We start from the raw sequence: 20,674 nt of genomic DNA, 5'->3' as shown, positions 1-20,674 counted from the left end.
TTGTGTATCATAGTTTAGAATGGTTTTTGCATTTGACCTTTGTTTAGAGAAGTGATCTTATTGAAAAATCAAATAACGCCAGAGTGGGTGCAAGAGATTATTGGAGGAGTCATTAAAAGTCTAACAAGGAATTAAAGCAGGGGTTCCCGGCCTTTTTTTATGCCATGAAGCCTTGCCGTTAACTAAGGGGTCTGTGGTCCCCAAGCTGTGAATCTCTGCATTAAAGCCATTTTCTGGTCTTCAAGTGGATCTGTTCTGCTCGCCAGGGATTTAAAAAAAAACAATTTTGGTGACTTGATCAGAGCAAAAAGATTGAGTCATCAATGTAAGACAATTCCAGTTTATCCAGAGAGTGATTTGAACATGGAGCAGCACTGACATATCTAAGAACTAGGCTGATAGATGCATAAAGGTAAATAGAAACATGTTCCGACAAGATTTGATTACGTAGGGTAGGAGATGACTTATGGGGATATAAGCACAGCTGGATGAAACACAAAAATGAGTAAAATCTGCAGATGCTGGAGGTCCAAAGCAACACACACAAAATGCTGGAGGAACTCAACAGACCGGGCAGCATCTTTGGAAAAGAGTAAACAGTCAATGTTTTAGACCAGGACCCTTCATCAGGATGGAATAGCGCATTTCTGCGCTTGGGATTCAGTGTAATGTTCCTGCTTACATAGATAGGGTAGTTGTATGCTTACTTAGCCATAGTACTGCTCTCGGTTTTTCAATACATGTGTTTGCTTCAACCTCACTGATCACTTTGTCATTTGCAGTACTGGATGCTGTAAAAGTTCACAAGGATTCCTGGCCATTTAGTGAACCGGTGGATGAATCCTATGCTCCGGATTACCACAAAATCATTGAGGTACAGCAGACTAGAGGATGTTCTGTTAGTAATAGTAAAATTGGTTTTCTTCTAGAAACTTTGGAGCTGAATTTAATTGAGTGATCATCAAGCCTTGCCTCTACCATTTCACTAGAAGTATAGAGTGCCTTGAAAAATTATTCAGCCTCACAACTATTTTCGCATTTTACTGTCTCATTTTCCAAATCTAAAATATATCGAAGTAGAAATTTTTTGAGTTAATCTGCAAAACATTGTGCATCATGTCAAATCAAAAGAAAAATTCCAAAACAGGCTGCAGTCGGCATGAAGACCGGTATGCCACAGTGTTTCACATGTTCCTCTAAGTAGATAATAGAGCGGGAGTTCTTGGGCAATTTGTTCCAGATTTCAGTTGCCCTCTTGGTGGAAAATAAATCTTTAAATCTGCTTTGAATCTCCTACTGTTTAAACCAATGTCTCTGTTTATTTATTTGTTTATTTAGAGGTACACTGCCCAGCAACCCATCTGTTTAACATTAGCCTAATCAAAGGACAATTTACAATGAATTACAAACCAGAACAAACTCCTTACAGTTGGAGCTGGAATTGAACTGCAAAATCAGGAACCCGAGCTGTAATACCGTCATACTAACTGCTATGCCACCGTGGTGCCCCTACAGTACTCTGCCAGTTACAGGTACACTGCTAAAGGGAAGAGTCATTCACTTTACACCCATACAATGTTTTTCATAACTTTTGTATACTTCCCTGCTCCAAAGAAAAGTTAATCAACTATTGGAGTGCAAGCCCAGACTACCCACTTCCTGCTTATGGTCAAATGCGATATCCCTTTAAAATTACGGTAATGGTCTCTGATCTCAACAAATTGTGCAGATTAATCCAGTCCCCAAGACCTTTTTCCACATATCAGTCTCCCAGACCTTTTTTTTTCAAATATGTCCACTATCAATTATGGTATGCCGGCATATAACTATCTAACTATTCCTGCTGCTTCCTTGCAAGGGATTGGATCCCAATAGTGAATTAACTTTTACCTGCTAAGTGTATTATGTTTTTCATACCTCCAGCAAAGTCTTCATCCTGCTCTGATTGTCCATTGCCAGTAGCACTGATCACCTGTATTCATTCTGCTGTTCATAGGAACCGATGGATCTGTCAACGATTGAGAAAAAGCTAAGCGAAAAAAAGTACAATAATAAGTGGGCCTTTGTATCTGACTTTAGGCTCATGTTTGAGAACTGTGAGCAATACAATGGAAAAGGAAATGGTTAGTTTTTATACGTGATTTAAAGTTGTTCATAATCCTTAGTTTTAAACACTATTTATGGATTGAAATTCATCTGATCCTGGTTATTTTCTGTTCTACTTAACTAAGTGCCTCTGAGAAAGTTTCAAATCTACACTGCTTCGTTCACATTAATATTAGAAAATTAATTTGAGGCTGTGTGTTTTTGCCTGAAAGGCATATCTTTGTTTTGGACATAATGCAATGAAAGAAACCTTTCTATCTTCCTTTGTTAGATTTGCAACAAAGTCATTTTTGCTATATTTTATGGAATGGAACCTGGGAAAATTGCATGGTTGAAATGGGTTTTGGGAACAAAATAATTTGGTTATTTACTTGTCATAAGATTGCTTTGGACAACGAACAAATCTTTTGCATTATTACTTGTGTTTCTGCAGTAGACTAAATCATTCTGCAGTCTTGGTATCTTTATATGCAAAATTATATTCTCTTGTTCAAGTGAAAGGATGTTATTTCTGGTGTACTTACAAATAAGTTTATCAAAATTATTTCAGTTTTTGATTTCGTACCTGACTTGTCTATAGAATATACCGTGATGGCCCGAGCTGTGGAAAAGTGCTTCAACAAAGCAATGATTAAGTACTTTCCCAAGGACGAAATGGACAGCGAAGATGAGTTCTCAGCTAAGATTACATGTGGAAAGAAAGACAAGCAGAAAAATAAACCAAACCATTTAGTGAAGGACGAAACCAAGCCTGTGACCAAAGCAGTTGAAGATGGGTTTGGAGCGCCAAAGGTCAATGGTTTTCTAAACAGTAGTCCAGCCAGTGACATTCCGCAAGTAATTGCTGAACCCAAGGAGGAGGGAAATTCTCAGCAACCAATGCATGTTACAGTTCAAAAGCAAACCGCAGAGGTGAAGGTGAGAGCATTTTCTAACAATAACTTTTGTAGATTGGTATCATATTTTACTGCCATTATCCTTCCCAATTTCTCACTGTTCAGTGAGATAAGTGATTCCATTTATGCAATCAATGAACATGTCCTAATGCTTCACAAACCAGTTAAATTTTGGTATGGCGGGGAATTTGGCATTTTCTTAATAACTTTTTCAATCTGCTATCAGGGAATAATTATGGTCCTTTAGTGTTATTCCCATCTCTAAAATATGGAAGGATGTAGGTTCTCATTGGGGTTAGAATATAAGAGCATAGAGGTCATGTACAACATTATAAAACTTTGATTAATCCTTTTTTTCTTGCCTTTTCTTCCTTCCGGCTGGAGTGCTACTTTTTTTTCTGTCTTATGGGCATATGGTTCCTTAAGGTTGTTACAGCCAGAGATAGTAATGGGAATAAGCTCCCACTACCTATTAAATGCTCCCAATGGCATACCTCTCAAATAGCCTTTGACAACCGAGTCCAGTTCCTTGCCTTCACATGTGGCTCAGCTACTGAGCCTGGTGGAGCTGTTTCTCTGACAGGAGAAGGAGCAAAGGTGGGTTACTGGCACCTTAAAACAAGTCACTTTGGGCAGATGGGGCTTGTCAGCTGAGGTTGACAGCTCTTCTTGGAGAAGGAAAACTCTGATCTCAAACCTCCACTGCCTTGTGGCTAACCCACTCATGAGGAAGGCCTGCGAATAAACCCCAAGGAAAAATCTGGAGCAGTCGTACATGACAGACTGGCAACTCCAGTGATGCCACTAGTGCCAACTTGTATCTTTCTCTGCCATTCCTTTGTATTCATCAGCTGTGGAGCCTGCTGCCCATCTTGCTATCCATATTGTACTGCCCTGGTTTGCGTATCACGTGGACAGCTAGGACACAATATCCATGGTCAACCCCAACCAGTAGAGGCCTCAATATGGGCATATGTCAACCAGTCCTCCAGCTATGGAAGTTCAACTCTGTGCAGGAAGTTGCAGAATGTATTGATTTCTGCCAAAGAGGTTATCATTCTACGCTGGTGGGCTGTCAGATTTTCCCCAAACCAGATTTGCCTAGGTGGATTTTTAAAATTTAAAGAATCCAATTCCACTAAATTTTAAACTAGTTTGTTCTGGATCATTACGATTTATTCTGATGTGCTTAGTGAGGGGCTTATATCAAATCAGCATTGAGTTTGTTAGAATACAATACCTGTACTTACTTTTGACTTTCAATGTGCTTATTACCAAAGGGTATATGTACAGAAGATGATGGTGTTGATAGCAAGAAGGATATTCTTAAATTACACAATGATATTGATCTGCTGGTCAATTACCAGGGGTAATGGCGCGTGGAACTTAATCCCAATTTCTCCCATTTTGCAAGATCTAAAAGAGGAGCATTTTGGGCCCCATTTCTAAGAAAGGATGTGTTGGCATCGGAGATGGTTCAGAGGAGAATTATGCAATTCATCCCAGGAATGAAAGGGTTAACATATGAAGATCGTTGATGGATTTTCGAAGAATTGGGGGATGGGAGGGGGGTCTCATTGAAACCAACTGAATTTTGAAAGGCCCAGATAGAATGGACATAGAGGAGATATTTCTATTTCTATATCTCCACAGAAGAATCTCCCTTTAAAACAGAGATGAGGATGAATTTTTGAGCCTTTAGGTGGTAAATCTGCAGAATTCATTGCCACGTACGACTGTGGAGGCTAAGTTATTGAGTATATTTAAACCGGAGATTGATAGTAAGAGTTACGGGGAGAAGGCAGGAAAATGGGGTTGAGGGTGAAAATCAGTAATGATTGAATGTAGAGCCGATTCAATGGACCAAATAGCTTTATCTGCTCCTGTGTCTTATGCTCTAATAAGGATGTGAAGGACACCATGAATAGAGGGCTCTATAGAGTATTGTGCAATGGGGAGAATTCAGTTTACCAGTCCATAAACCCGTAAATAGTGCAGCACAGGTAAATAAACATGAAGGAGGCATACTAGATGTGGGTCTCCATTCACCAGGGCGTAGAATACAGGGGCTTGGAGGTCATATACAGCATCATATAAAATTTGGTCAATCCACTTCCGGGTAGTTCTGGTACCATGCTATGGGAAGCAAATGAATACGCTGGAGATGGTACGGAGGAGATTTGCAGGATGTTGCTTGGGATGAGATGCTTCAGTTATGAGGAATGGTTTAGATAGGCTTAGCTTGGTTTGTTTTTCTCAGAGATCTGATTTAAAAAATGCAAAATTGAAGAGGGTGGAGAGATTCTTAGTAAAGAGATTTTATTTCATTTTGGAGATATTTATAGGTAGGAAGTAAAAGGGTGAAAGAGGATCTAAGCAAAGACCCTGTTCATACTGAGGGTGGTTGTAATCTGGAACCATTTTATCACCTGCCAAGATAATGTCACAACATTTAAAAAATCTAATAAGATGCAGAAAGCTACAAACTAATTATTGGTAAATAAGATTAGTATGGATGATGGTCAGCTGGACATTGTGGGCTGAAGGGGGCTTTATGCGCTGTGACTTTAGTGTTAACTGTTGTCGGGAGTTGAATTGGAGCCTAACTTTCCACTTTTTTTTTCTTTTTATTGTCCTGTTTTGTTGTTTAATTACATTCAAGTAATTGGTAGCTTTGTAATCTGAAATGTCCAGGAACATTTAGTCTACATTTTGTGGAGCTGAGTAGGTGGGTTCCTGTACAGGGGTGGGTCTTTACTGTTTCATTTCATTTCCTCTGTATCTTCATCAGTCTTCCTCTCCACTGGGTCTCTCTCAAACAGCTTACAGCATTAATGCTGCATTTGACTGAAAGTGGAACCCAGTGCTTGTCACACTTTAAGGCAAGGTTTTCTTGAATCAGCTCGGAAGCATTGTGAACTAGCATTGCTAGGACCAGACAACCATTGATTCCAAACCAAGGTTTGTGGATAGTCAACCATGTAATTTAAAACATTTTGTTATTTAACAAAAAAAAACTTAGGACATTTGGGAAAGGCACATTAGGCATTCCAAGATTACCTGCATAGGTTAATGTGATAATCATGTTACATAGTTCAAAATGAAGGCCATGTAAAACTGAATCCGTTATGTAGTATATTGTCAATCTGATGAATAAAATGGTATCCCATTAGATATGACTGTCTTCATGGCTGTGACTCACTTTTGTCAACTTCAGTTTTAAATATTATTTGCTTACCTTCTAATGTTTCCACAATTTTTTTTCCTGCACATTGAGTGTTTGACAGTCTTTTTTTTAATGGATTCTATTGAGTTTCTTTGTTTTACGGCTGCCTGTCAGGAGATAGGTCTCATGGCTGTATATAGCATACCTGCTTTGATAATAAATGTAGTTTGAACTTTGAGTTTGGCTAGAAACAGAATAAGACCATGAAGGAGGGGGAAGGTTTTCAATTGTGGTTTTGATTCTGCCTGTAAATGCTGAATCACACTCTTGTCTCACCTATAGCAACATCCAGTCAGTGGTTCACTTGCAAGTTCTGAAGTTGTTCCCCAGTCTCAAGCTCCTGGTGTATCAGGGCGGATTGTTATGGAACCAATACGAAAAAGGTTTCAGCAGCAATACCGGATGCAGGTATTCTGAATAATTATTATTATTATTATTATTAAAATCATCTAGCTGATTTACAAAGACCAAACAAATCTGTAACTAATTCTATGAAATAGTGTTTTTTATTTAAACAAATGCGGTTCATTTTGTCAAGCTAATGTGACCTGAAACAATCAAATGGCACTATTGCAATGCCAAAGAGTTTAAATGACTAGTTAAAATTAAGTCACTGGGATGTAGCATACTGATAGGATGCATAAATGATGACTTTGCATTCTGTCCACTGAATCAACTGGGGATTTTATTTCGTCCCTTTTTACATGCAGGAGTATGTTATTGAGTTCTTGATGAATAAGGGCTTCGAAAGTTACAGGGAGAAGGCAAGATGAGGGGGTTGAGAGGGAAAATAAATCAGCTATGTTGGAGCAGACTCAATGAACTGAATGGCCTAATTCCCCTCCTACGTCCCATAATCTTCTAGAAAATGCAAATGTTTCTTGTATTTGCAGTGCTAAAGATGAGCTGTCAGTATTTCTTGGAAACATTGTGATGAATGGAAAGATTCATATAGTCACATTCGGAGATGCTCTTTCGATATTTATAGTCAGACCCACTAGGCAAAGTAATGAAAGTTTTATTTCTCCCCCTTCAACCAAATTAAATCTGAAGTGTATTCCATCCCTGAAAGTTAACATTTTAGTGAGTGTGAGTTTTCCAAAATTGGGTGGTGGTCATTTGGTCCGTGCTCCCAGGGAGCAATTATCCCTTTCAACATATTCTCATCTTCAGCCTGTTCTCCCTCCACATTGACCCATCAACTCCCATTTAATCTATTTTGCTATTGGCCTGCAGTGGGGTAATTTACAGATGTCAATTAACTTAGTGGTGTGTCTCTAGAATATGAACACAGAAGGAAGCGCACACGTTCACTGAGACAATGTGCAAACTCTACACAGACAGCACCCAAGACCAAGTTCCATCTAGAATCCTTGTTTTTTTTGGTACAAGAATGTTTATTTTTACTTTTATATTTAGAGATACAGTGCAGACCAGGCCCTTCCGGCCTAACGAGCCTCACTGTGCAGCAGCCCACCTATTTACCCCTATCCCAATCACAGGACAATTTTACAATCATTAATTAACTGGGTACATCTTTGAACTGTCAGAAGAAACCAGAGCACCCAGAGGAAAGTCACGTACTCATTGAAGGGTGACAAATTTTTTATACAAGACTCCGGAATTGAACTCTTAATTCCAACACTCCAAGCTGTAATAGCGTTGCACTAACCACTACGCTACCATGGCGCCCCACTGTTAAACTGTGTTAAACTATTAAAATCTGCCAAAGAGAGCTGTTCTGGTGCAACAAAATTTTTCTGGAAATTTGATTGTGCTTGTTTTTTACTTCAGAAGTTTTCCTGTTGTTTTTCCTTTTAGCAACTGATGTTGATGAATGGAGCAGGGAACTCTGATACGGCGCGTTCCAGTTCGGCAAGTTTACAGACACACAGCCTTACATCTAATGGTTTTGGAACGGTGCCACCTCACACTGAGGTGCCTACCAGCTGTACCGAACCTCAAGCACCAACACATTCCTCCATGTGTAGACCAAATGGGCCTCTGAGTCAGGGGCTTCCGCAGACTGAGGCAGAAATTCCTGGTTCCCATTCAACCACAACTATCCCATCAGGGCGCAGAAGTGGAGGAGCAGCTGTACCATCAATTGAATCAAGTAAAGATTGCTATGGAACAGTGGATTTAAATCAGATTGAAGAACCAGTAAGGTCTGGATATTTGTACAGTTCCAGTCAACACTTTGAACACAAACTACCAACAGCAAAACCTATTCCTGTATCATCTCAGGGAATGTCAGTGGAACACACAGGACTTGATATGCAGGGCCATCCATCGACATCGAACAATTCAGTACTGGGATCTGGCAGTCCTGTCCAAAAAGAAACTCCACCCAATACTTATGGAATTTCTGTAAAACTCAGTGAATCACTGCCAGTTAAATCTCAGATGCAAACTTCTGTTTTTAACACTCCTACCTGCAGTCCTCCTGACCAAACGTCTCAAAGACCACCTCTTAAAGGTAACTAGTTTTAATAGAATGTTGCAAGAATTGGCTGTATCATAAAATATGAATCTCTGATCATTAAATATTTCTAGTTCTGTGTTCCAACTGACAAAATATAATGAAGTTATTTGGTATGAAGCATTAGAGCATAGAACATTACAACACCATACAGACCACCATGTTGTGCCATTCTGCCCTTAGATCAATCTAACCCTTCCCATTACATAGCCCTCCATTTTTCTATCATCTATGTGCATACCTAAGAGTTTCTTAAATGCCCCTAATGCAGTGATTCTTAGCCTGGGTCCACGGATCCCTCAGAGGGTATCTGTCAATCACCACTCTTCAGAATGTGTTTCAGGCATTTAGCACTCTCTGTGTACAAAATAAAACTTGCCTCTAACTCTGCTCCCCTCCCCACATTTTCCTCCAATCACCTTAAAATTATGCCACCTGGCATTAGCCATTTTCGCCCTGGGAAAAAGTCTCAGGCTATCTATTCAATCTATATCTTTTTATCATCTGTCAAGTCACTTCTCATCCTCCTTCTCTCCAAAGAGAAAAGCCCTAGAAAAACCTCTTACTGGTAAATGTCTTATACCCTCTCTAAAGCTTAAGATTCTGTCATGTCCTCTTAGGCTTCTGTTTAGCTCCCGAGTGTCTTCACACCTATTTGATCTTTAAGTTGGCAGAGTGGAGTCTGTAGTGTTTCCAAGGTGAGTTGAGAGGCTTCTGTAATAAGCATGTCTTGTGCAATACCTGGCATTACCTGAGAACTGGGATCCTCTTTAGTATCCGTGTCTAACTGCAAGCCTATCGGCAATTTTTATGGGGAAAACGGTAGAGTTGAACTACTTGAGTGGAACTGAGTGAGAAAATTCAGCTTCCCGCTCCCTTGTTCAGACTTGCCAAACTCTGAAAGACACAAACAAGAGGAAATCTGCAGATGCTGGAAATCCAAGCAACACACACAAAATGCTGGAGAAACTCAGCAGGCCAGGAAGCATCTATGGAAAAGAGTACAGTCAAGATCTCGGGCCAAGACACTTCGTTGGGACTTGTGAAAATAGATGAAGAATCAGAGTAAGGAGGTTGGAGGAGGGGAGGAAGAAACACGAGGTGATAGGTGAAACCGGGAGGGGTGAAGTAAAGAGTTGGGAAGTTGACTGGTGAAAGAGATACAGGGCTGGAGAAGGGGGAATCTGATAGGAGAGGACAGAAGGCCATGGACAAAAGGGAAGGGGCAGGTGCACCAGAGGGAGGTGATGGGCAGATAAGGAGATGAGGGGAGAGAGGGAAATGGGAATGAGGAAAGGTCGTTGGGGGGGGGGGGTGGCATTGCCAGAAGTTCGAGAAATCAATGTTCATGCCATCAGTTTGGAGGCTTCCCAGACAGAATAAAAGTCACAGTTCAGACAGCATTTATGGAAAGGAATAAAGAGTTGATTTTTCATGCCGAGACCCTTCATTAGGACAAGAAAGGAATGGGAAAGAAGCAGGAATAAGAAGGTGGGGTGACAGGAATAAGTATGAGCTGGAAGGTGAAAAGTATTACCAGGTGAGGGGGAAAGTAGGTAAGTGGGGAGAAAGTGAGAAGCTGGAAAATGATGGGTGAAAGAGATAAGGGGCTAAAGAAGAAGGAATCTGATAGGAGAGGAAAGTGGACCATAGGAGAAAGTGAAGGAGGAGAGGCACCAGAAGGAGGTGATATGATTACAAACAAGATAAAATCTGCAGATGCTGGAAATCCGAGCAACACACACAAAATGCTTGAGGAACTCATTAGGCCAGGCAGCGTCTAGGAAAAGAGTACAGTCGACGTTTCGGGCCAGAACCCTTTGGCAGGACATCTGTAAGGTTAACCCTTAGCTTCCTATGCTCCAGGACAAAAAGAAAGCCCCAGCCCAAGCCCTCCAGTTAGAGTATTACCCTCTTGCACCTTTGAATCAGAACAGCAAGTCACATTGATAGAGTCATAAGGGGCATGAATAAGATGAATAGCCGATACCTTTTTCCAAGGGTAGGGGAGTCCAATACAAGACGGTTTAAAAGTGATAGGAAAGATTTAAGGGGCTGAAGGGCAACTTTTTCTATATAGGCTGAGTATATGGAATAGGCTGCCACTGAATGTGCTAGAGGCAAATGCAATTAGTGTTTGGACAGTTACAAAGCGAGGAAAGGTTTAGATTTGGGCCAGATGCAAGCAAATGGAACCAGACCAGTTATCTTGGGCCTGTTTTGTTTTTCCATGCTGCGTCGCTCTATGACTCCCTAGCTGTTTGTGGTGAGTTCTTCATTCTTGCCAAGTTGCTCCAGAATTTCCACCTGGATTAGACCATGAGATATAGGGGCAGAATTAGGACCCTTGCCCCATCGAGTCTGCTCTGTTGTTCTGTCATGCGTGATTTTTTTCAACCATAAGACATCGGAGCAGAAGTGGGCTATTTGGCCCATCAAGTCTGCTCTGCCATTCAATCATGGGCTGACCCATTTCTTCCAGTCATCCCCACTCCCCTGCTTTCACCCCATACCCTTTGATGCCCTGGCTAATCAAGAACCTATCTATCTCTACCTTAAATACACCCAATGACTTGGCCTCCACAGCTGCTTGTGGCAACAAATTTCACAGATTTACCACCCTCTGACTAGAGTAATTTCTCCACATCTCAATTCTAAAAGGACGTCCTTCAATCCTGAAGTAGTGCCCTCTTGTCCTAGAATCTCCTACCATGGGAAATAACTTGGCCATATCTAACCTGTTCAGGCCTTTTAACATTCTGAATATTTCTATGAGATCTCCCTCAGTCCACAGATTTGCATCCTCTGGTTGAAGAAATTCCTCCTCATCTCCATTCTAAAGAGACATCCCTTTAATCTGAGGCTGTGCCCACTAGACTATGACTTCCCCACTATAGGAAGCATCATCCTCACGTCTACTCTATCCAGGCTTTTCAGTGTTCAGTAGGTTTTTATGAGAACCATGCCCCACTTCATCTTCCTCCACTGAGTATGTGCTCATAGACATCAAACACTCCTCATAGATTAAAGCTTTTATACCCAAGATTATTCTTGTGAACCTCCTCTGGACTCTTTCTAAGGTCACCAGTACTGGGCCCAAAATTATTCACAGATTCCAATTTGGAATTGGTTTATTATTGTCACATGGACCAAGGTACAGTGAAAAAAGCTCTTGCATATTGTTCACACGGATGAATTCGTTAGTGCATTGAAGTAGTACAATACCTTATAAAGTCTCAGCGATATATAAGCACAAAAGATTCTGCAGATGCTGCAATTCCAGGACGACAGACATAAAATTCAGGAGAAATTCAACATGGAGAATAATAAAGAATCGATGGTTAGGGCCAAGACCCTTCATCAGGACTGGAATGAAAAGGGGAAAAAGCCCAAATCAGAAGATGGGATTAGGGGGCCTCGGCGGTACATCCTTGCAATTATATTCTAGTCTGAATGGAATACTAAGCTGTAGTATTCCCCCCATGGAAAATAGATTTCAGCTTTAAGTACCACCTATGGGGAAGAAGTCAAGGATGCAGAAAGTACTTACTGGAATAGTGTTTGCAATAAATAATTTCAGTTCTGAGAAACAGTTTTTCCTCTAAGACCAAAGAAATTGTGGAAATATGCCAGATGTTTAAAATAATGAGCTGCTTTAAGTAAACACCATTTCTGGTGTAAAGGGTAAACACAGATTTTGCAGATGCTGGGCATTGAAAGCAACACCTTTATCCCCCTTCGCCCACGCCTCAGTGAGTTGCTGAAGAGACATCCACCGGCTTGAGTTCAGCATTCTTCTGCTGATGAAATCTTACCCTCTCTGAATGCACTGCCCTCCACTCGCTGCATCAAACCTGCAGACAAAGCGGGTGTTGTTGTAGTCTCTCTGACTCACCTCTACTTTGTTCAAGCTAGGCGGCAACTCACAGACACCTCCTTTTACTTGCCCCTTTGAAAAGAACCCCACCCAGGACCATCAGATCATTGTCAATCACAAACATGAGAAAATCCTCCAGCATTTCGTGTGCGTTGCTCGAATTTCAGTTTCAATACCCATTCCCATTCTGACATGTTGGTCCATGGTCTCCTCTTCTGCCACAATGAGGCCACTCTCAGATTGGAGGAACTATATCTTGTGTTCCATCTATTTAGCCTCCAACATGAACGTTGTTTTCTCCAACTTCTGGTAATTTTTCCCCCTCTCCCTTCCCTCTTCTGTTCCCACTCTGGTCTCTCACTTCATCTCACCTGCCTATCGCCTCCTTCTGGTGCCCCTTCTCCTTCCCTTTTTCCCATGGTCCACTCTCCCCTCCTATCAGATTCCTTCTTTTCCAGGCCTTTACCTTTTCCACCTTTTGCCAGCTTCTTACTTCATCCCCCCTCCCCCTCCCCTTCCCACCCATCTTCACCTTCTAGCTTGTACTAATTCCACATTCCCCCCACCACCACCACCTTTTCTGGCATCTTCCCCCTCCCTTTCCAGTTCTGATGAAGTTTCTCGTTCGAACCTTCAACTGTTCATTCATTTCCATATGGATACTGCCTGACCTGCTGAGTCCCTCCAGCAGAGTGTGTGTGTTGCTCTGGTGTAAAGGAAATTGGTTTAAATAATTGACAGAAGGGATATGGCTTTATTTTCTTTTACTTTATTGACAGTTTCAATTAGATTGGGTAAGAGCCTGGTAGAAACAGCTTCAGTACTAATTTGTATACAGAGTTGCAGGATAGAGATTTGCAGGGCAACAGGGATGTAGGACAATTGGATGATTCTCCAAATAGCTGCTGTTGTTTCAATCTGACTCTATGTTTTTTAAACCACTTAACTCTTTAAAAATCTTACTCGGGCTCCTTTTAAACCTTCTGCAATTCACACAAAATGTTGGAGGAACTCAGCAGGTCAGGCAGCATCTGTGGAAGTAAATAAACAGTCGATATTTTGGGCCGAGACCCATCTTTAGAACTGCAAAGGAAAGAAGGTGCCAGAATCAGAAGGTTGGGGGAGAGGAAGGAAGACAAGCTAGAAGGTGATAGGTGAAGTCGGGGTGGATGGGGGAGGGGTATGAAGAGGAGCCAGGAGTTGATAAATGGGGATGGCAGAGGACTGGGCCATCCTCGAGAAAGGAGCCTCAATTGGTTCGGTGTTTATTGAGTGGGATAATCTCAGATGAGTATCATTGTAAATTTGAGTAGGAATAGAATTTTCTTTGTTAAAGTGTCCCTTTAGTAGCATTACTTGTCCTAACCAAATGAAGGAAGAATTAGGTTAGTGGCTAAGCACACCACTGGAATTTCTCACTTGAATTCATGCTCTGGTTACTAATTTCGTTTTGGGTACAGTTTGTAACGTTAGAGTTAGCCCAGCCCACACTTCGGACGTTGAATTTGGCATCACTAGGAGATGCAGAATGGCTTTGCACAGTATCCTCAGTGATTGACTAGGTTACTGGCACTTGCCCCGTGAGAATGTAAATGAAGAATGAATTGTATGCTAACAGAAGCCATCGGTTCTTGACATCATAAAAGTATTTGTCTCTTTACTCTTGATGCATTTTTGTATTTCCTTTAAGAGAAAAAGAGTGTCATTACAGATCAGACGGGAAAGTTATAAATTTTCATTATTATACATGTTTTAAAATAACTTGCAATTGGCATGTATCTGCACCCTCAGTATTTAAGTTATCCAGTTATGGATGAAGAGAAGACTGTACCTTGTGCTAAATCGAGGAACAGTATTAGGCAGGAGCTGGTGAGTGTAGATTGGGAGCAGCTGGTTGCGGAGTGAAAGCTATAGAATCTTAGAAAAGTAGAGCACAGTAACAAGCCCTTCGGCCTATCTCGTCCATGCCAAACTATTAAACTACCTACTCCCATCGACCTGCACCGGGACCAGAGCCTTCGATATCCCTCTCATCCATGTACATATGCAAACCTCTTAAAGATTGAAGTCGAGCTTCAGTGCACCACTTCTGCTGGCAGTTCTTTCCACACTCTCACGACCCTCTGAGCGAAGAAGTTTCCCTTCACATTCCCTTTAAACTTCAAACTTTTCACCTTTCAGTCTTAACCCATGACCTCTGGTTGTGGTCCTTCCCAAACTCAGTAGAAACAGTTTTTTTGCAATTACCCTATCTATACCCCTCATAATTTTGTTTATACCACTATCAAATCTCCTCTCAATCTTCTACATTACAAGGAATAAACTCCTAATCTGTTCAGTCTTTCCTTATAGCTCAGGTTCTCCAGTCCCAGCAACAACCTTGTAATTTTTTTCTGTACTCTTTCAACCTTGTTTTACATTTTTCCTGTAGGTAGGTGACTAAAACTGCACACAATGCTCCAAATTAGGCCTCACTAATGTCTTACACAACCTCAGCATGACATCCCATCTCCTGTACTCAATACTTTGATTTCTGAAGACCAATATGCCAAAAGCTTTCTTTCCAAATTATCTACTTGTGACACCACTTTCATTAAATTATGGACGTTTATTCCCAGAATCCCTGTGTTCTACTGCACTTCTTAGTGCCTGACTCTTCACTGTGTAAGACTTCCCCTGGTTGGCCCTACCAAAGTGCAACACCTCACAGTTGTCTGCATTAAATTCCGTCTGCCATTTTTCAGCCCATTTTTCCACCAGGTCCAGATCCCGCTGCAAGCCATGATAGCCTTCCTCACTGTCCACTACACCCCTAATCATGGTGTCATCTGCAAATTTGCTGATCCAGTTAACTACATTATCATTTAGATCATTGATATAGATGACAAACAACAACAGACCCAGCATCGATCCCTAGAGAACTCCACTGGGGTCACATATCTAATCAGTATGTCTTAAGAAGGCAGCATCCACCAAAGAACCCTGCCATTCGAGCCATGCCATCTTCTTGTAGCTTCCCATTAGGAATGAGGCATAGAAGTCTAAAGTCATGTCCAAGGCTCAACATGATCAAGAACAGCCACTTACGTTGTGTGCAATTTATGTTAAATTTATGCTTTGCCAGTGTTTCTGCTGCAAGTAAGTTTTTCATTGCATCTGTGAATACATGTACTGCCCATATGACAATAAGCTCAAATTTGAACACGTGGGAGTTGGTTAAAGGCCGAGTGGTTAGAATTCAGGACCAGCATGACCCTATGAGAAAGGAAGGCAAGAATGGCAAAGTTCAGGAACCTTGGATGACAAGAGCTTTTGCAGATTTAGTCAAGAAGAAAAAGGAAAGTTTTAGAACAGCCGAATGTTTAAGAAAGGCAGTGGAGACAAACCAGGCAATCATTGGCCAGTGAGCCTTGGATCAGCGGTAGGGAAATTACTGGAGAAGTCTTTTGGAACAGGATGTACTCACATCTGAAAAAACAGAGTTATCAGGGACAGACAGAAATGGTTTTGTGCAGGGCAAGTCATTCAAGATTCAAGATTGTTTAATGTCATTTCTAGTACTCGTGTAAAGAAAATCAGAATAATTGTTACTCCGGATCTGACGCAGCATAAAAAAAACACAGTAAGATAAAAAATATAATGATAAAACACAATAAATATAAATACATAAGATAGCTTATGTACATAGATTGATTGTGTGTCCATAAAGTGATGCTAGGCACAAGAGTGTCTGTGCATAAGGTGAGTGACAAGAAAGATAAAGTAGTGGTGGTTGGTCTTGTGGAGGGGTGGATTAGTGGGTGGAGGTGTTGATCAGCCTTACTACTTGGGGAAAGTAACTGCTGTTGAGTCCCAAACAAGAGAAAATCTGCATATGCTGGAAATCCAAGCAATACACACAAAATTCTGGAGGAACTCTGCAGGCCAGGCAACATCCATGGAAAAAAATACAGTCGACGTTTCAGGTTGAGTCTGTTGTATTCTGACCTGGATGTTACGTAGCCTCCTTCCAGATGGGCATGGGACAGACAGTACATGAGCAGGGTGGGTGGGATCTTTCATGATGTTACTGGCCCTTTTCGGCATCTTTCTGTATATATGTCCTTGATGGCGGGTAGGCTGGTGCCAGTGATGCAGTAGACAGTTTTGACTACCCCTTGTAGAGCCTTCCTGTTTGCCACAGTGCAGTTTCCGTGTCATACAGGGACGCAACTTGTAAGGATACTCTCTACTGCACATCTGTAGAATGACATTAGTATACGTGTGCATTTCTTACCGATTTGATTGTCTTTTTGATGTTGTTAAAAATTAAAAGCTCCCAAGAAGATTCATTATGGTAGGATAATCTAAGTCACATGGGATCCATGGAGATTTATTAGATTGGATTTACATCTGGCTTGGCCATAGAAGATATATTTTAGGAAAAACACATTGGAGGAAGGATGCTATTTGGAAGTCTTTAACCACAGGTCAGAGCTAGGACATCTGTTGTTTTGTGATATATGTTCATTAAAGATTAAAATTTAGTTTTTCCCTGTAAGCCCCAGGTCAATGGGGACGGGAGAGAGAGAATGATTCCAACTGCAATTGCCTTTTCAGAAAGGGTAAGACAAGGGAACCTGAACCAATCCTCTTAGAGGGACCAGAAATGGCAGAGTGAGTAATTTCAAGTCCCTAGGTGTCAGTATCTCTGAGGATCTAACCTGGTCCCATAATATAGATACAGCTATAAAGAAGGCTATGTCTCATGAGGAGATTTGATCTGTCACTTGAAAACTTCTACAGATGTACCAAGGAGAGCATTCTGACCAGGCTGCATCACCCCCTGGTATGAGGAGGCTACTGCACTGGATTGTAAGAAGCTACAGAAAGTTGTAGAACTGGTTAGCTCCATCATGGGTACTAGCCTCTGTAGTATCCAAGACATCTTCAGTGTCTCCTCAGAAAGGTGGCGTCCACTATTAAGGACCCCCATCACCCAGGACATGCTCTCTTCTCATTGTTACCGTCAAGAGGGAGGTACAGAAAGAAGCCTGAAGGCATGCACTGAGCAATTCAGGAACAGCTTTTTCCCCCTCTGCTATCCAATTTCTAAATGGACATTGAATCCGTGAACGCTACCTCGCCTTTTTTTTTGTGTTTTTGCATGATCTTTAACTATTTTTTATATATATAAAAAAATTGCATTGTACTGCTGCTGCTAAGTTAACAAATTGGTGGTGATATTAAACCTGATTCTGATTCCATTCTATTAATGTACTTGTTTTCTCGAGAAAACATGGTAAAATATGAACAAGTGTTCATGGAGAAGTACAAATTTAGTGTATTTTTAAAAGGGTCAGGGAAATATTTATCTTTCTAAAAGAGAGATTATTCATTGAAAATCAAATTCTGAGCCTAACTTTATTGGATGAACATTAAACTGGTGCATCTGTTCTCCAGGCCCTTCTCTTTAAACCCTTTCCTAAAGTACCCAGAAAGCTGACCTACATCAATTTCTATTTAAATCCATACAAATTTCATTTTGTTTTTAAGCTTTGACGTTCGAACAATCATAGAACTCCAGACGGTAGCTTTCGCTACTTGAATCTTATTTTAGATGTATAATTTATTGGAGTAAATTTAGCTTCTTAAGATTAAGATTGAATTATACCATTTCAGTTCTTACTGTTTACTATCTTTCAACCCCTTAAGGTGCACTGCTAAAACAGACTGCCTACACTACTGTGTTTCCTGCAGATCAGCATCATCACTTGAAGAACAAGGACCTCATTTCAAATGAAGTCATTCCTCTAAATACCTCGGCCGCGTCTAATCTACACCGGCAGGACTCTTTCCTGGAGAGCAGTGAATTGGAGAGACTCGGTGGAAATGTAGCATTTAAAAAGGAACAGAAAAGCTTTGGTAACAATGCATCTGGGGAGAAAGACTCAGATGGTAAATCAAAGGAGATGTTGAATTTGGTGCTTTCAAAGGCAGAAGACTCGGAGAAAAGACACGTCAACTCTGATGCACATAAAGAGTTGGTCAGGACAGAAGCTGAGCTGAAAAACAATCTCATCAGTCAGAAAATGGAACGGCCCAGTTTGCCTTCTGACAAATGTGAAGCTGCATCCCTGCAAAAGTGTTCTACTGTCAGTGAAAAGCGCAGCACAAAAGACCCAAAGTCAGTGGAAAATCTCAAACTAAAGTTACCAAATAATGCAAATGCTCTTATGGATTTGTCTAATGGCAGCGCTGAAGCAGTTGGTGGCATGCACCAAAGGAACCCAGCTGTTCTCACTCACCCTGAGATGAGGCACCAGTTCGGACCCGTGCCAGCCTACATGCACTATCTGGGGTGTAGTCCTGACAGCCTGCCACCAGGCCATTCATTTGGCCAGCATGCTCCCCCTTTTATGTTGGTTCATCCAATGCAAGGTCAACCCTCCCACTTTTACCAGCATCCCACACCACAGCAAATTGCCACCCAGCTAAGTAGTCTTAACTACCGCCCTCAGCAGTCAGTTCATTCCAGTGTAATACCTGAGAGAGGTTACCTTTCAGGGCAGTCTCCTTTATACGGGCAATCCCCGCTCATTTTCTTACGAGAAGGCAGCAAGCAATCACATGCCCATCGGAAAGACAGAATTGATAGATTTTCCAACCAGCTAATTCCTGAAAGAAATGAGTCCAAACCTTTGCAAGAAGCTTCAGTAAAGAAGCTAAAAACTGAGGCTGATGAGAGGAGAGTTCCAACATCCAAAATGGAAGACAATAGTCCAAAAGCTAACAAGCAGGGTAGGCAGCAAGAGTGTTCAGATCTCCACGTCCAAAATGCATCTCAAAGGCAGCAAGTTATTCACTTGGCTTCTACAGCTTATAATAGTCAAATAACTAGTGGAATTTATTCGCATCAAGTTCCACATCCTGCACTTTATGCTAATGCCCCATCACATAATGTACAGAGGCTTCCTTATGGCCAGGCGTACAATCCACAACTTCTCCGTGTACATTCAGTAATAACTTCAACTTCCAGCCACATGGTACCCCCTCCAGTGATGAACCATGGTCCTGTTGGAATGCAGTTGTTCAGTCAGTCTGACACAAAACCCTGTCCCTACCCTGGAACTGTAATTGTACAGCGACCACAGTTCAATGCAAGTGGAGATCTCTACATGATGAGAAAGTGAGTTTAACTTGCAATATCTTTGAAATGCGATATGATCCTGATTAAAATAGAATGCTTTTAACAGAGTGGTTTCTTGAAAATAGAGGCAAGTGATTGATTATATTTCTTGGAAATATCATCTGTTCCTTGGTCGTTGGGTCAAGATTCTGGAATTCCATGTTTAAAGGCATCTCAGGAGTGTCTTTGCAAAAGTGACGCTGTGTTTTACAAATATAACTCACCATTGTGATCTTGAGGGCCGTTCAGAATGGCATTAATGCTGATTCTTCATGAAAAAGAAAAGCTGCTTTTCTTTGCTGGCTCATTTATGTTATACAAAGAATTTGTTGTGACGTATTTAAATAGAGTTGAAAGAACCCTATTTGCCAGGTTTTAATTAAGTGATTCCTTTTGTCACCTAACTTTCCTTAAGAGGCATTTGCCTTCTACTTTATCATCAGAAAGTTCTGCTAAAGCTCACCCAAGGAAGTAAGTGGGGGATTAGGATTGTTGAAATTGCTTGAAAAGCCTTTGCAGATTGAATGGGTCTTCTATATTGTAAGAATATAAGAAATCTAGCCACTGAATTGGTGCAACACAGGGGCGGCATGGTAGCGTAGTGGTCAGCACAACATTTTACAGCAGAATAATGCCATCTTGTACAATATGATAACTTGTTTCCTTTTATTGGGTTAATAGAGTTGTAACATATAGTAACAAAAATTTAATTTTATAGAGGTTTTCATTGCCTTGAGCAATGTTTTAACATTTACACCATTTTTCTATGCTCTCTGTATTGTGAACATTGTTCAAAATTAGTTGTGGGATTTTTCTAATAATTTTTATTCACTGTCGATCACCAATGTGTAATGATCCTTCTGTGTTCCTTCCTTCAGTTTTAAAACAAACCTAACTAACGTTAAAATAAGAGGTTAGC

At 41.0% G+C, this 20,674-nt stretch overlaps 1 protein-coding gene across 2 annotated transcripts in view; it reads left to right on the top strand.

The window, feature by feature from the left end:
• LOC140205290 (uncharacterized) overlaps positions 1–20,674 on the top strand; it is a 97,420-nt gene that overhangs the window by 71,522 nt on the left and 5,224 nt on the right. The window contains exons 12-17 of one of the 2 annotated variants that reach the window (XM_072272797.1): positions 783–874; positions 1,997–2,123; positions 2,687–3,024; positions 6,511–6,636; positions 8,050–8,707; positions 18,327–19,755. In XM_072272797.1, coding sequence (XP_072128898.1) covers positions 783–874; positions 1,997–2,123; positions 2,687–3,024; positions 6,511–6,636; positions 8,050–8,707; positions 18,327–19,755 — 2,770 coding nt within the window. Of the gene's footprint in view, positions 1–782; positions 875–1,996; positions 2,124–2,686; positions 3,025–6,510; positions 6,637–8,049; positions 8,708–18,281; positions 19,756–20,674 lie in introns of both variants that reach the window. The other variant, XM_072272796.1, reaches the window with a different exon arrangement.

Source organism: Mobula birostris, chromosome 11 (assembly GCF_030028105.1).
Source record: "Mobula birostris isolate sMobBir1 chromosome 11, sMobBir1.hap1, whole genome shotgun sequence".
NCBI classification, from domain to species: domain Eukaryota; kingdom Metazoa; phylum Chordata; class Chondrichthyes; order Myliobatiformes; family Myliobatidae; genus Mobula; species Mobula birostris.
The sequence above is the reverse complement of the archived record's forward strand: the minus strand, read 5'-3'. Positions and strand labels throughout refer to the sequence as shown.